Source organism: Pteropus alecto, unplaced genomic scaffold, assembly GCF_000325575.1.
Source record: "Pteropus alecto unplaced genomic scaffold, ASM32557v1 scaffold161, whole genome shotgun sequence".
In the NCBI taxonomy this organism is placed as follows: domain Eukaryota; kingdom Metazoa; phylum Chordata; class Mammalia; order Chiroptera; family Pteropodidae; genus Pteropus; species Pteropus alecto.
The window spans coordinates 3,362,485-3,379,485 of record NW_006432943.1 but is presented as its reverse complement, the minus strand read 5'-3'; the positions used below and the strand labels follow the sequence as shown (position 1 = coordinate 3,379,485).

Genomic DNA, 17,001 nt, shown 5'->3' with positions numbered 1-17,001 from the left:
GATTATATAAGTCATTATATGTAAAGAGCTAAGAATAATGCGGGCACAGAGTAAACACTTATAAATGTTAGCTAGTATTATCAGAGCTTAAGACTGCTATTTTCATGGTAAAATTTTATGAAAAACTAAGGTGACTGAAATAATGGACTGATTTTGAGAAAAGGCATTTTGTCTGAAGCACACATTTAATAAGTGTAACATTTTTTAACTATTTTGGTTTATAATAAGCTATACCTGTGCCACCAAAACATTTCAAAATGGCAGAACCACCTTTTTTAAACCTAAAAGGAAGGTAAATATATAGCTTAATAAACTATAAAGAAAAATAACCTGTAATGACTGGTGGTGATACTTGAGTTGTCTGTCCTGTAACTGCTTTACTATTAATTGGTTTTGCAAAGATCAGCTTCGTGATTACTGGACCAGAGGTTGGTGTTCGAGGCTTCTTAGCAATCTGAAATATATAAATAACTATGAAGACCATTTATTTCTATAAAACACCTATTCAATCAAAATTAGACAAAAGACTGATATGCAGAAATACATGTGAAACCAGCTTATTTAACAAAATATATCTAAGTATTAACGTTAAACACATTTAAAATGCAGCCATTCATTAAAATGTTAATATGATCACATCCTTAAGCCAATATACAGCAGCACCTTTGCATTTCATTGTATCTCTGGGATATATGCATATGATGAAAACCAAATTAATATTTTAAAATAATGCTGAATGTTTAATAATAAAGTTTATTTAATAAACATTTAATAATAAAACACTATGGCACAGTAACATTTTTTAAAACAACAAATTATTTAATAAAAAGATGGAGTAGAGTAAGTTAAGAATAGTACAAATGAAGAAGCCACCTGTAAATATAATAACATTGACCCTTGGAAGCAAAGTAAAGATAGGCTTATGATTAGATGTTCAACTCTTTATGTATATATCAGGGGTAGATAAATGCAAAACTGAACAAGTTAATGCCCTAGAATACAAAGAGACAAATTTGGCAAAACAAAGGATTTTTCTAAAGGCAAATATTATTTATTGAAATATTATTTACTAAAATAATATTTAGTAAAATTTTATTTACTAAAATATGATTTACTAAATACTGTTTACTAGACTATAAATTCCTTGAAAGGAAAGTCTATATTTTACTCATTTCTCATCTGTTGACTTGAACTAAAATTCTCCACAAGTTAAGGAAGGTAGAGTTACCAATGTTTTTATATTGAAATTATCAATGTATGCAAAGACACAACTTCTTAAAGTCAGAAGCAGAAATTTAGGTATGATAAAAATCTGACTTTTAGAGCAAAAAGGACATTAAATATTAATTTTTATACTTTGGTAGATATAAAAATTAAGGCCCTGAAAGTATTATTATCGGAAATAATAACTCAAAATGAATAAACACAACCAACTTGAATGACAGAAATATAACAGAAGCTGTGATAGATCACAAACTTAGATGAATATTAGCTTTGGGCTCAAACTACAAATTAAACTAAATTACACATATTCTTAAACTTATATTACTTTCTTACACTCAGAACACATTACTGACAAAACAAAATTAAATGAAATACAAATCACTTTTTTAAAGAGCAAGGAGATCCATTATTGTATTAAAAATACCCAACTTGCAAAACTCTGATACAGCCAAATAAATCCATAATTATATTTAAAGTACTGATGCAATTAGAGAGATATAAAGGGAATACATTTCCCAACTGTGTTTACAGGCCTAAAACTCTAAAGGAAGTTAGAATATATCATCTATTGACTTAATATTAATAATCTCAAGAGGCAGAAGTATCAATGTTCTTAAAATCCAAGTTTCAAATAATCTTAGCTATAAAATAAAGGTTAGGGACTTACAGTATTCCCCATTTTTAACTGATTTTCACAATCACAAGACTATATGAATACTTACCAGTCAGGAAAAAATGTGAATAAAACCAAAAGCGCATTCATTATTCAAATGAACAATCTCAACTTGCCCTTGTGGTTATATTTCTTTAGTAAAGCTTTGCTGAAAATAATGATTTCCAATTCTGTTAAGAAACTCTGATTTTTGCATTATGAATTCTAGACTACCCTAGAACAAAATTACTTCATTAAGTAAAATAAAGCATAAAACATCATTTATAAAAAAATTTATGTAATCAGCAGATTAAGACAAAAATAAATCAAAAAAGGAAATTTACAAATAGGATGGGCAAATATGTGATCAAATAATACATGCAGGTAATTTTTGGCACTGTGTTGTATAGATTTAGGAACTAGTAAGGAGTTATGTTGTTCCAGACTGCTAGTTATTTATTACTCTTAAAAACTATGCACAAGAAACATAGGAAAGGGTTTATATATCTGTAATTAAGTGTAACTATACCTCTTTGTTATTGCCTCTGGCCTGAACTGTCACCTCTTTCCTTCATTTTTCAAGATGGGTCTCCTTCTTCCACCCTTACCTGCTGTCCATACCCTAACAGTTTCAATACTCTGATTAAACTTAAGACAATGCTGAGGACTGTCTAGGAAAAAAACCAGAGAATCATATACATCATGTAAAAATAAACCAAATATTCTGGTGCCTAAGAAGGAAACAAGATGTGTAGCTCATTGTTTTTTCTGTGCTTCAAGCTTTGTAGATTACTTTTGAGTTAGAAGGATTTGGGGCCTAAAAAATACTGGACAAGTAAAACTATATTCTAAATGGGGTTTCTTTTTTTTGTTATTGTTTTTTTTTAGTATATAAATTCTTTTTTAATAAATAGAATCAGAGTTAATAAAAGTAACAACAATAAAAGAAGTTATAAGAATTAGATCCCAGTCTTTGTTTTTATTTTCAGTATTTATGGGATTATAGTATAAAATTAGTGGATACATATAAACCGGTGATTGAAACAGTATGTATACATTGCTTGTAAATGAAGAAAATGACATTTTGATGTACATTATCAGTTTCTTGTGACATGGTTTTGATCTATATCCCCAAAGCCAGATAAACTCTGGTAAACTAATAAAAACAAGTTTCAAACCTGATTAAAAATACAAGCTGAAGAAAAGATGCTTGATAGTGATAGCGCATCTCATTCAAAAGAAGTAAAAGGAAAGCAGAGAGATAAGTGAGATGATAATGAACAAGAAAGAAAAGAACACTGAATGTTTAATAGTGGCAGAAGAGACATGGGCAAATTACAAGATTTGAGAAATCTTACAAAGTTCTTAAATAAAACTTAAATGAAAATAAGCTTCTATTTTGCCAACATAATCACCAAAACATTATTTCTAATACCAGCTGAGAGTAGATAGTTCCCCAAACCTTCCTACTTCTTATACACCTGCTTTAGCTCTCTAGTGCATGCCTTCTTTATTTAAAATGTGACTCTCAAACAGGAAATGCATCTGTGTTCCCTGGTCTTAAGTGGATCACTGTATTTTTAAGAGTAGTGGTGACCAAAAAAGGCCTATTTGGGCATGAAAAACCGGGAACCATTTAATACATGTTCAGTTAACCTTCTATGTTAAGGTCCTATTCGTATTAATAACAGGTATCAATCACTTTGAGGGCTCTTCAAAGTTTTGAGAATTATATCAAGTACTATGTGTTACTATGTATTTCACCATGATCAAAGAGCCATCTTCCATCTAAGGTAAAAAACTCAGAGATGATAGTTAACCTATCCAAAGTTCCACAGGTGGTAGGGTGGCAGGGAAGGTGACTCAAATCCAGGTGATCCAATTCTAAAGCCTATGTGTTACCTTCCAGCACTTGGCACTGCCTTTTCTATGATGCAACCATGAATGATGACAATGGACAGTAAAATCCAAAGAAAGGCACAAATTGGCTAGCATGTACTATTTATGGCTCCGAGGATTTCTCAGAGCAGCAAGTTTTCCTAGACTTTGGCCATCTGTCATCATGTCTGAATGATTTTTTTGACAGATCAGCAGCAACTCTGGCATCTTTATACCAGTAGAACATCCTTGTAATTAAACTACTACTAAGAATAAAATGCATTTAAAAATGAGTAAAAAGCTATAAATACACTCATTTGGAATTTAACCAAAAGTAAGTTTGCTCTAAGTTCTCTAGAAAAAATTTTCAAAGCATTAGACATATCCAATTTTACCAAAAAAAAAAAAAAAAAAACCCAACAAAAAAACCCCAAAAAACAAAACAAAACAAAAACAAAAAAATCCCACACAATTACTAAAAGCAACATTCAAAAGAATTCAGTAACAACTAGGCATTTAATTGCCTTACAACCGCAACTATGAATCGATTTAATTTTTAACATGCATTTTAATTCATAAGCCCCCTTTTTTTTTTTTACCTGTACTGTTTTTAACTGTTGGGTCTGTAACACAGAGGGCTGAGTTGTAGTATTAATCAGTTGATTTCCTGGGGTCAATGCTGAGACACCAATGACAGGTTTCACCTCTGGCCTCCCTCCAATGGTAACTACTTTAATTTGCTGCGGTGGTAACTTAGCATCTCCTGACTGGGCCTGAGTTGTGACTTTCTGAGCCTGGGGTAGTTGGCTATGGGGTAGTGCTAAAACAATTGGTGAACCAGACTTGCTCAAAGTTGTTAAAATTAACTTCTGTCCATCTGGTTTAAGGGTCTGATTGCCAAGTTTAAGATCAGATGTCTGTGATACTTTGTTTAAAATAATCTGATTGGCTGATATTGTCACAGGAGTCTGAGCACCAAGTTTTTGAAGGCCACTTGGAAAAGCTGGTTTCACTGTGGTATTAGAATCTGCTTTAGTAATTGTGGTGTTCACTGCAACTTGGTTAGTGTGGTTACTGTACACTGTGATTGGTTCCGTGGAAATGGGCGTGGCTGTAGAGTCACCAGTAGAATTTATGTTGACAATTTCTTCCAGTTCTGTCTCCATGGGAATTGGGGATGAAACAATAACAGCCTCAATACTATCATCATCCACTAAAGTTATACCAGTGTCCATTATCTCCTCTGGAAGCAAACTATTCACCTCAGCTGGCACCACCTCCATGATCGTTCTCCTGCTAGAAAGTTGATCAGGCGCTGCAATAAAATTTGAAAAATAAAAAATTACTAGGTTTCAAAAATAGATTTAGAAGAAGAAAAAATTATTTAAGAAAAATGCAAATAACTAAATGACAAAATTTTAAATGACATTTTTTATTGCTGTATTATTGAATGAAGGATATTCCTGATGCAGATTTGGGTTAAACTATTTTATCATATCCTCAGCCTTTGAGAATCTGTAATATAAGTCATATGGAATACAAAACTATAAGCAAATATTATTTTCCATGCCTCAATCCAAAAGCATACTCCATTCAGGTTAATACCAAGTCACATAATTACAGGAAATTCCCTTCCAATGTCCACTCATAAAACATTTTAATCTTTGAAATGTCTGATTATCTTATTCTTTCCAAGTTATATTTCTTTCCTAACTGCTGATCACACAAAGAAATAAAGATTTTAAAAAGTAAAGATATTGGAAAGTATTTCAACACTCCAGTGAGCTAGGTCCTAAAATGATGGTATTAAACCATTCATAAAAATCCATTAAATACTCAAATTAATGTTAAAGGAGTTTCTAAAGTAATCCATCTCAGCAACTGCAGATCAAATAGCTTATTTGGCCCAAATCTGATCAATTAGCTTCATACCAAAGAAACTTTAATCTGGAAAGAAAATTCTCAAATCCTCCTCAGCCATTTAAAATGTCAAAAAGGGAACCACTTAAAAGGTATACACCCAATCCTCATAAAGAAGAAAAAAAAGATAATAATAAAGCAGATTATGAACAAATTGGAACTGTGATGCTTTTAGCCAAAAGTTATACAGAATTTCCAAGAGTCAATATCATTATCTTCACTTATTAAAGTTCATCTTGTTTATGACTAAACAGCAATGTTATTTGTCCATAGACTATCGAAGACCCATAGTAACCTAATCAATAATTTTTTGCTTCCCTTTTAAAAAATATAAAAATACAATAACCATTTCAAGATCAACAGTAACACATTGGTAATAAATTATAATTATTAGGATTAACAAATACTAATACTGCCAAAACTTATCACCATTATTGAGCACTTACTATCTGCCATTGATGGCATAATTTAATGTACCCTCACAACCACTCTGAGATGATATCATTATCACCCCCATTTTACAGATGAAGAAACTTAGGTTAAATAATTTGCCCAAGGTCCTACAGCTAGTAAATGGAAGAGCCAAGATTCAAACTCAGGATATGTTTCATGATACCAAAGTTCAAAATTTTAATCACAAAATTATACTGACATTTTTTACCACTGGCATTTTAAAATGGACAAAAAAAAAGTCTACCCCTTTACAGTCAATTCCACCCTACAGAACCACTGATCAATGTTCTATTACTATAAATTAGTTTTGCCCTTTTGCCCATTCTAGAACTTCACATAAATGAAATCTCATATTATGTACTCATGACATAAAGGAGTCATATGAGCTTTTCTCCTGATTTATCTTTATTCTTGTACTTATTAGGACTTCTGTTCCCTTTTATTATTGAGTAATAGTCCATTGTATAAATCTACCATGATTGGTTTATCCATTCACCTCTTGATGGACATTTGGATTGTCTCCAGTTTGGGACTCTTATGAATAATACTGCTATGAACGCTCAAGTTCAAGTTTTTTATGGATGCATATCTTCGTTTCTTTTGAATACCTAGAATTGGACTTGGTGGGTCATAAGGTAAATTTATTTTCAACTTTACATGAAACAGTGAAACTATTTCCCAACTTGGCTGCATGATTTTATACATCCATCAGCAATGTAGGACAGTTCCAAGTGCTCTATATCCTCACCAGCAATTGGTATTTTTGGTTTCAATTTTAGCCATTCTAGTGGTTATGAAGTGATATCTTCTTGTGGTTTTAATTTGCAATTCCCAGATGATTAATGATGTTAATCATCTTTTCATATGTATATTATCTATTTGTATATTTTCTTTTGAAAAGTGCCTGTTAAAATCTTTTGCCATTCTTAAAAATACTGTTGTTGAGTTTTTATTTTCGTCTTCTTATTGAGTTGCATGCGTTCTTTATACACTGCAGAATCATCAGTCACAATAACTTGCAGCTCAAAGGAATCACTAGAGTTTTGGGACCCCAAAGAACTAGCACTTCTCTACATGTGGCTCTTCCTGATCAGCAGAATCTCCTTTGGCTCCTATGGGTATTTAGAATTACAGTACAGGTATGTAAAAACATCCGCAGCAATTATACCTTAGCAATGGAAGCCACGACAGTATATAACAACAAAGGGCCCCACCCACAGTGTCACATTAGCTTCTCTACTGCAATCTTTGCCCCATCAGTTACATCTGAATATTCCATCTCCCATAGAACAGGTAGGATGACTTGGGTGCCAGTATCCAACAAAACCATAAAAGGTTGACTCTCTTCTCTCCCTGAAGTTCCTCCAGTATATTTAGACATGTGGGTATGGCCTTTGATTCCCCTTAAAGACTGGGAGACCTCAGCCCAATCTCTATTCACCATTCTCCTTAAAGCACCGGAAGCCAAGGTATAGGAAGGAGCAGTCAGGCCATGAAGGGAGACAGTGGCCTGATAGTGCATTTACTTTCAGTTTCAAGCACCCACACTTGCAGCTCAACTAAACTTCTAATGCTTTCAATTCACCCAAAGCTCTGCATCCTATTTTTTGACACCATTTTCTCACCTTTGGGGATTCTTTAACTCAGCAGCTATAGCCACAGTGCCTTTCACCTGGGGCCATGAGATTGAGTGTACAACAACCAAAGCACCATTTGGGCTACCTCTCAGCTCAGTCCCTAAAAATTCATGAAGGGGTAGAACACTATAGGACTCTTACTCCCCCTGCCTCCGCCACCCACCCTTGCCCACCACTTGGACAAGAGCATTCGCTACCAGATGCCAGTCTTTTCCTATCCCCTAACCCAGTCTGCAAGGCCCTCATTCTTCCTTTCAGAAAGCCAGGTCTGTCAACACTCCATTCTTAATAAGCAGTTCATCTTAAGAACTGCAAAGTGTCTGAGATTTTTGACCCTCCAAGCAAGATAACAAAGTAGCCTATTACTATTTCATAGATACTGCCAGACCACACAGTAGTCCTAGGTCAGAGACACAGGACTTGTTCATAGTACAGCAAGGAACATGAGCACCATGTGTACTATCAGTTCCCCCAGACCCCCCAAGACCCACAGAGCAGACATGGAGAGGCCTAGGTTAATGTTCTGCAGGCAGTGGTTTTGTATCCCAACTGAGGATGTTGCCAACTTCTATTTGCTACTATTTTGTTAAGCATTTTTGTCTACACTCACAAGATATTGGTCTGTGGGACTCTCCCCCAATCCCCCACATCCCCGGTAGTAGCTGTCTGGAGATAATGCTATCCTAATAAAATGAGTTTGGGCATGTTCCCTCCTCTTCAATTTTCAGAAAAAGTCTGCACAGAATTGTTACCATTTCTTCCTGAAATGTGTGCTAGAGCTCACTAGTGAAGCCACCTAGATATAAAACTTCCTTATGAAAAGGTTTTTAACTATAAATTTAATTTCTTTAATAGATGTAAGGTTATTCAGGTTCTTTCTTTCTTCTTGAGTGATCTTTGATAACTGATAGTCTGTGTCTTTCAAAGAATTTGTCTATTTTCTCTAAGTTGCTGAATTTATTAGCATAAAGTTATACCTGATATTCTTCTATTTTAATGCCTGTAGAAATGTCAACTCTTCATTCCTCATTTTGGTAATTTCTGTCTTTTCTCCTTTTTTTCTTGATCAGTCCAGCTGGAGATTAACCAATTTTATCAATCTTTTCAAAGAACCATTTTGGCTTCATTGATAGTCCCAGTTGCCCATTTTTATTTAATTGACTGTTATCTTTATCACCTTCCTTCTACTTACTTTAGGTTTAATTTGTTCTTTTTCTAGATGCTTAAGATGGAAGCATATAGCAAACTATAGCCCATAGACCAAATCAGGCCCATGGTCTGTTTATGTATTATTCTCCAACTAAGAATGGTTTTTACATTTTGAAATAGTCAAGAGGATATAAATATATACATATATACATATATTAAAAAACTTACATGACTTACAAAGCCTAAAATATTTGGCATCTGACTCCTTTGTCAAAGTTTGTCAAACTGGTTTAGATCACTGATTTTAAACCTTTCTTTACTAAAATAAGCACTTTACCATTACATTTTTACCCCAATGCTGCTTTAACTTTCTACTAATTTCAATTTCTTTATCATTCGCTTCAAGTGTTTTCTAATATCTCTTATGATTTCATCTTTGACACAGGGAAAATAAAGAAGTGTGCTATTTAACTTTCAAATATCTGGAGATTTTCTATTTTATTACTGATTTCTAACTTACTCTCATTATTATCAGAGGATGTAATACTCTAATATCTCCATCTTGAAATAAGAGACTTATTTAAGGCTCAGTACACGCTCTATCTTGGTGAACACTGCATGTGCACCTGAAAAGAACATTCGCTACCAGATGCCAGTCTTTTCCTATCCCCTAACCTGGTCCGCAGTGAGTTCTGCAGTTGCCAGGGTAGTGTTCTATAAATGTCAGTTAGGTCAAGTTGGTTGATGGTGTTGTTCAGGTCTTTTATAGTCTTTTTTCCTCTTCTATCAATTACTGAGAAAGGCTGTTAAAATCCCCAAATATGATCGTGTATTTGTCTATTTCTCCTCTACTGTGCATTTTTACTTCATATATTTTGAAGCTCTATCATTAGGAAGAACATGTCTTTTTATTTGTCCTATTAAAAGAGACTAGTAGTTATAGGACTAGGAGTCTCCCTTTGAACTAGGAATAAAGTTCAAACTTCTAATAAGAAAAGATCTGATTGGTTTGGCCAGTTTCTATGTAGTATGGGGGCTGTGCAGAGTTCTGGAGTCAGCACATCTCATAAGCTACTCAGCAGACAATGATAACTGCTTTATGATTAGACATCCATATCTGTTTCAATCAGAGTCATAGGCAGGGTGGCCCATGCTAAGAGAAACTCTCAAAAGGAGCTTGTGGGCATGGCAGGAAAGGGTATGGCCGTCTAGTTACATGAATCATCACTCTAATTTTATCCCTTAGGAATGGAAGATATGTACAAGCACATGCAACCTCATCATCACTGTGTGGAGGACCACTCCAAGAAAAGAGAGTATCTTCACAAGCCAATAGGACTGAGGAGCTTCTGTTTACCTCAGCTCTACAAGGTGTGGTAGGAAAAAAATACAGAACATACAAGGCAATCCCCATTCCTCCAATATTTTTTGCTCACAAAACAAAGTTCTAAAGGCAAAGTACAATCCTGAACGTTAATATGTTGAGGTTTCCCCTGTCACAGTCAAACGGAGTTCAATGATTTAAGACAAATGAGACTTAAAGAACTATATTACATTTATAAGATCTATCTAAAATAGCACTCCCCCACTCTTATCTCGACTGCCTTAGGTATTTTATCCCATTATCCTGGTATTTCCATCATAGCATCTATCAAAATTAGAATGTACCTTTGTTTATAGTCTGATTCTCCCTCCCCCACTTCTTTACAATGCACGTTCCATGAGGAAAGGGACTTGTCTGTCTTTATCACCACTGTATCTTCTATCCCCAGTGCCTAGAACAGAGCTAGTGAATAACCTCTCAATACAAACCTGAGGAATGAATAAATTAATCATGGAGAAGAGGTGTCATCTAAAACTAGCATTATTTACACTGGGCTCTGAAAGATAACTTTGGGTTGTCCATTTCACTAGGATAGGTTTGTATAATGCTTTGAGACATCGCACCACTTCAAATAAAATAATAAACATTGTCATAAGGCACACTAATAAACTGAGAAACTCCTTTTCAGATAAGTTTTTAAATACTCAGATTAGCTTTTAACCAATATACTCTCCAGTTACATTCCATCTTAAAATCTATGTTTCTCTTACCTTTTAACTAGCTTATGATTTTTATCAATCATTTAATTAGCAAATACTTATTGCTTCCCAACTTTGTGGAGGGCATTATGGAAAATTTACCGAAGACCTTGCCTTGACAGAACTTAGAAATCAATAAAGAATGGCGTGATCACAGCTGTGCTTTGGAAAGATTAAGTTCATATCAGTATTGTACTGGGCTGGAGGCAGGGAGATCAATTAGAAGGCTATTACAGTAATTAGTTCAAGACAGAGGTAATTGGAGGATCCAATTTAGGATAGAGACAATTAAAATAAATGAATTAAATATAACATGAAAAAATAACAAGATAGAAATAACAAATACTCTATGCTTTTACATTTTTTAAAGAGTTTCTTATAGACTATTACCAGTACTGAACCACTGTTCTTAGTTACAGCTGGAGGACAACTTGGGTGAACAACTATTTTAATTCTTGAACGTAATAATATGACCTGTCATCATATTACAGATGAACAATTTGCAGATGTTTAGACAGAAATATCTGAGTGTTTAAGAACTATACTTTTGTACCTAGAGATTAACACCAGCACTAACTGGTTCACTATACCATTTGGATTTTAGCTTTGATTTCTAAAATCAAACATCAGCAACTCAAAAACTAGATACAGGCCTACATTTCTCAAACTAAATTGGGAGCAGTAGACTGTAAGCCATGAGTCCTGACAAAGACTTGAAAATTTTTTGATTTTGATAACATTTTTTAAAAGCATATTGTGGATCATCTGGATAACCACCTCGTGTCTACAATCAATGACACTAGAATTAGGGTAAGCTTAAGAAAAAGGCACAGAAGGATCTTATAAGGAAAATGACATATTTATGCCAAATGAAAGCCAAACCCCCTAATCTGTGATTTAGGAAAGAAAGCTTTGGAGCATTCGAATACAAAAAAGTGATATAGAAATTGAGTTATCATAGGATACATACAGTACATAGAAAACTGCATGCCCTGCCAAGGCAGACAATAGTATATTCACTACACAAAGAAAAATTTCTTGTCAGCAAAAAATCATCACCTATCACCCTAAATTTAACTGTTTTACTGGTTTTACAATTTTGTTTATAGTTCATTCATAAATTTACTTTTGTTTTATACTTGCATAAAAACAATAAACATAAGGACTGTATACACATCTAAAAATTAAACATTTTACTAAAATAGAATTATTTAGACTAATACTGGGGATCTACAATACTTTTTCCCTTTTAAAGGGGGACTATACATTATTCATGCTTAAGACTAACATGGTGGGAAATTCAGATCAGAAATACCCATTACCAAATCTTGAATCTCCTAATTGTTTAATGTGTAAACCTAAACAATAATCTCTCTAAGCCTCAATTTACTTGCAGGGTTACTGTGAAGATAATTATGTGGCATACTGTAATTCAAATGAAAATTATTTTCCTCTTCATTTAAATTAGCGTCTTCTGATTTCTCTTTTCATTCATTCATTCATTCATTCATTTTTTTTTTTTTTTAGGTGAGGCAACCCTTGGTTGACCTCACAGATTGCAAGGACCTAGTCAGCTTACAATCCCTTATTTATTTATTTTTTTAAATTTTTTATGCCTACAGCACCTGGTCTTCCTAGGTGGTCTCCCATCCAAGTACTAACCAGGCCCAACCCTGCTTAGCTTCCGAGATCAGACAGGATCAGGCTTGTTCAGGGTGGCATGGCGTAGACTTGATTTCTCTTTTTAAATGGTACTCAATATTCTATCAAACAGCAGGGTTTAAGGTCTTGTCATCTTGCATGTCTCTCCACAGAACTATTAATCTGTCATATATCACATACATTATACCTTCCAATGTCTCCCCACTGCGACCAAGAATTTCCAAATCTCCAAAAACTGTAGCCTACTATGGTATTTTTACCTACATCTCTAACCTATAACAGATCCTACATAAAAGCTACAGGACTCATCTCCTCAGTGCATCTCTGAGGCTGTCACTCTTATTTAAAAATTTTCTCTAATTCTCGAGGCCTTAAAGCCCTTAAAATCCTACTAAGCCCCATCTTTCCAACTTCACCTTCAAGGCTTCAAAACTGAAAGTTCCCTGAAGCAATAATATTGAGGTATCCTCTTACCCTCAGAACAGTATGTAAAACCAACATATATATAACCAACAGTAATACTTGAAAAAAGTAATGAAAATGTGTGATCTCCACCCCCAACCCCCACAAAAAGACACCAGACTATCTCCAGTGGCATAACTCTTCCTTCATTTCTTTCTAACACGCTTCTTATTATTAATAGAAAATTGTTCTAACCACAATCTAAAAACTGGTCTTTAAAGACAAGCAAGAAGAATCACAAAAAGACAACAGCCCTCTGTGGTTAAAAGAAAAAGAAAGCCAATGAAAAAGCATTTTAATCTCCCTATTTTAATGTTTTTAAAATTCTTAGTCTTACTACTAACTTGGCAGCTGGACTGGCACAGACCAAATAATTGCAACATAAAATCTATAAAGACAAAAAAAATATCAGAATCAAATTCCTACTGGATATTATAAGAACATCAGACAAATGATTTTTAAAAATTCATTAACTAAACCTTCTGAGTACCTCTCAGTTAGTTCCCCTAAAATTTTTGGACTCTTATTCTTCTAATGAGTGAAAGCCACGATATCCAAGCTATGTACACGCATACACAAAAATATTTCCCCTGTGAATAAAATACATGATGTATGATGCTTATGACATACCATGACATCATCTCTTTGTAGAAAGCTTGGATAAGGAAATTATTGCTAATCATTAGATTATCACTAGGCATTTCTTAAATATTCACCTCTCTGTTCACTCTCATACATTCAATATCACTGACCCAGTCTCCCACTACAAAAGATGGAAAAAAACAGAGGGCTCAAAATTAATACATAAAAATTGGATTCACATGAAACTTTTCGGTAACACAACTGTTGTGTTTAAGGAGACAGAAACCTTAGGGATCTGCAGCACAATCTAAAACATACATGGATCTTTAGGTAACCTAACAAAATTAAACTATAGCTGTTGTAAAGTCAATCAATCCAATTCTCCAGCTCTTTAACAAAGGGCTCCAGTATTTAGAATAAGAGTTCTCAATTCATCTTTATCAAGTTAATGTACTCACATCAGAAGCATGCATCAAGCCACCACAACTTCCTATTTAACAATAAAGGTAAAACTTGTGAACCAAAATAGAGCTCCCAGAGCCGTAATTCACTTGGATTATAAAATCTACTGCAAAATTTTCTATAACTTTACGCTCTGAATTCATGAAATAGATCGGGGGGTGGGGGGGACATAAATATAAAACATGTCTGACAGTATCTCAATTGTTATTTCCCAATGGTAGGGGCAAAGGGGTCACTTTATGAATGACAGAGTCATAAAAGAAAAAGACAGCATTTCTAACTGTTACAAAACTGGTCCATATGCTCAAAAATGTGAGCATCCACACCCCAACAAGTTACAGACTATGATCTAAGACAAGATCTTAAATGCAGAATAAAATGCCAATGCTCTGCCTCCCTAAAGGAACATACAACCCCATAAACGGCCGAACATCATCAAACCAATAACCGCCAGAGTGGATATTTTGAATATTAAATCAGAAAATCGGGATCAGTGCTAGCGGTTCCTCTAGGCCTCAGCAGCAGCCTTAGGTATCAGAGCAAACTCGAGCCCTCTTAACACTCAAAGAATAATGTTGATGTCATTACGAGGCTTCTAATTCTTCGCACTCTGGGCTAGTCATTCCTTGATCCACAACGCAATTCTTTCCCCCACTCCCGATAAATAAAGAGATCTCAAGACAGAGAAGCCCCCTGGGGTACCCCCTTCTCCTCTACCTCCAGCGGCTGCTGCTTTCTCCTCCCTCTGGCGCTGAGGTGGGGGCTCCAGAAGGTCCCGAGCAATTCCAAGCCCGGGCGGTGCTTGTTTTGCCTGTGCACGGTAGCTCTGGCCAGCTGTTTCCTTTCCCAGTTTGCCCGAAGTGCGGCGCTACTGGGGACCCCGCGGCCGAGGAGGGAGCCCGGGTGGCTACGCCACCGCTGCCGCCGCCTCTGGTATGTCAGGGGCTGGGATTGTATTTCGAAAGATCCGCCATTTTCACCTCGTCATCACCATCACAGCTCAGCAGCTTCCCCGACAGCCCAAGCCCCGGCCGCCGCAGCCGCCGCCGCCAGTAACCTCCCTCTTCCTCCTCCTCCCTTCCCCAGCCCTCCCCTCCCGAGAGGCGCACACCCACATATCCGGGGAAACCTCCGGCCAGCCCCGCCAACCTTCAAATGCACAGGGAGATACAAACGCATACACAGCCCACGACGAGACCTTTCACCCTACAACGAAAGACAGTGCTCCTGTGGGCCCGAGAGCCACGCCAAAGGAAATCGCGCTACCTGCGGGGTCCCCTGTCCGGCGTATTTTTTGTTTTGAAGAGCAAAAGCCATGGAGAAGGCGACAAGGACAATAAAGAACCCAAATTCCTTCATTTTCGGAAAAGCAACCTGACAAGTGATGGAATACATTTTATTCACTATACCCATCTCAGATACTAAAAACATGATCAAGACCTTTAATATCTTTCATAAACTGTAACATTTTCCTCCACTGTCAGCACTACTTTGACAGAATGAGCTATTTCCACATACACGTCTGACCTCTGACACGTTTGTAATTACAAGCACTAATCCTCACGCAGATGCTGGGTCAAAACATCCAATTTCTAAAATAAAGTTCTGAACTATTTACCTCTCCACTTGATTTCACTTGATCATTAAAGTCTATGAACACTGTGACTTTCAATGTTATTGGTTAAAGACAATAAAGTGCTACTACGTTTAAAATATATTGATCTTATTCATGAATGAACAATTTCTAAAACATAGAAAATATACCTCTAAGCTAAAATTCCTTGCCACGCTTTGGGATCTAAGTCAACAAATTAAAAAAAAACAACAACAACAACAACAAACCATCTACTGCTGTTCTATACAGTGAAACTTAACAGCTTGCTTTACAAGACCCCAGAGTTACCCATCAACGCCCACCAGTTCTTCTCATCATGGTTTAATAACTAAAAGAGAACAGATATTTTTAATTATTAAAAGTAACAAGAAAACATAAGCTGCAAGGCTTCTAACGAGACCAGAACCTTTCTAAAAACTAAATTTGCCTCCCTGTTAATTTCAGAAATATGTGATAATCACCCATTCAAAACCTACCATTCAACTACGGCATAAGCTCTAAAAAACCTATCTGCAATGAGCAAATTGAATTTCAACGTTTGGAATAAGGCCACTCTATTTTTTTTAAAAAGTTAGTCTAGGAAGAGTGAGGTGGAAGTTGAAAAAGCCATTTCATTTCCTTACCTTGCTTGAATGACACCTCTACATAAAAGTCGGTAGATTCAGTATTAAACGAGTGTTATTTACCACCCAACCTAATCGCCGCCTCTACATGCAGCCTGCTAGAGACTGAGAATATCACGTCTTCCCACTGTCTTCATCATTAAACTTTATTTTCCCACCACCAGCCCCGTCCACCCGCACTCTGATTGTTTACCGTTGCTTGGCCAAGCTAAGCCCCGGCCCGCTCCCTTTCCCCGTGCACCTCGGGAACATTATGACATTTGGCTGGTGGGCTTCGCGAGGAAAACGGACACTCACGAAGAAGACACCATACAAAGGGGCGTAGGAAGAACGGGGCGGCGGGCAGCAGGGAAAGGAGGGGCTGGTACAAAATGACACAGCAGCAAAACCGGTTCCCAGAAACCCGGGGCCGACACGGCCGGATTCTCGGGCCACGCACTGTGCGTGTCAACAGCCGCGGGAGCCCATCCTCCAGACCGCCAGGAAGGGCGGGCTGCCGGGTGACAGCCGCCCTCCCGGGTGCGGGCGGGAAGGGGCCGAGCCGGGAGAATACTCCCGCCCCCTGTGGCCCGGGGGTGGGGCGCGGAGACCCCTAGCCAG

The 17,001-nt window shown here is 36.2% G+C and overlaps 1 protein-coding gene and 1 pseudogene across 2 annotated transcripts in view; both read right to left on the bottom strand.

Moving 5' to 3' along the window:
- Positions 1-15,160, bottom strand: part of LIN54 (lin-54 DREAM MuvB core complex component) — a 48,844-nt gene extending 33,684 nt beyond the window's left edge. Inside the window, exons 1-3 of one of the 2 annotated variants that reach the window (XM_006907591.3) lie at positions 14,881-15,160; positions 4,354-5,069; positions 331-454 (exon numbers count right to left, since the gene is read on the bottom strand). In XM_006907591.3, the coding sequence (XP_006907653.1) occupies positions 331-454; positions 4,354-5,037 (808 nt within the window). In that variant the 5' untranslated portion in view covers positions 5,038-5,069; positions 14,881-15,160. The remainder of the gene's footprint in view (positions 1-330; positions 455-4,353; positions 5,070-14,880) is intronic. The other variant, XM_006907592.3, reaches the window with a different exon arrangement.
- On the bottom strand, positions 12,609-12,726 carry LOC112476382 (annotated as a pseudogene).
- Positions 15,161-17,001: the final 1,841 nt, after the last annotated feature.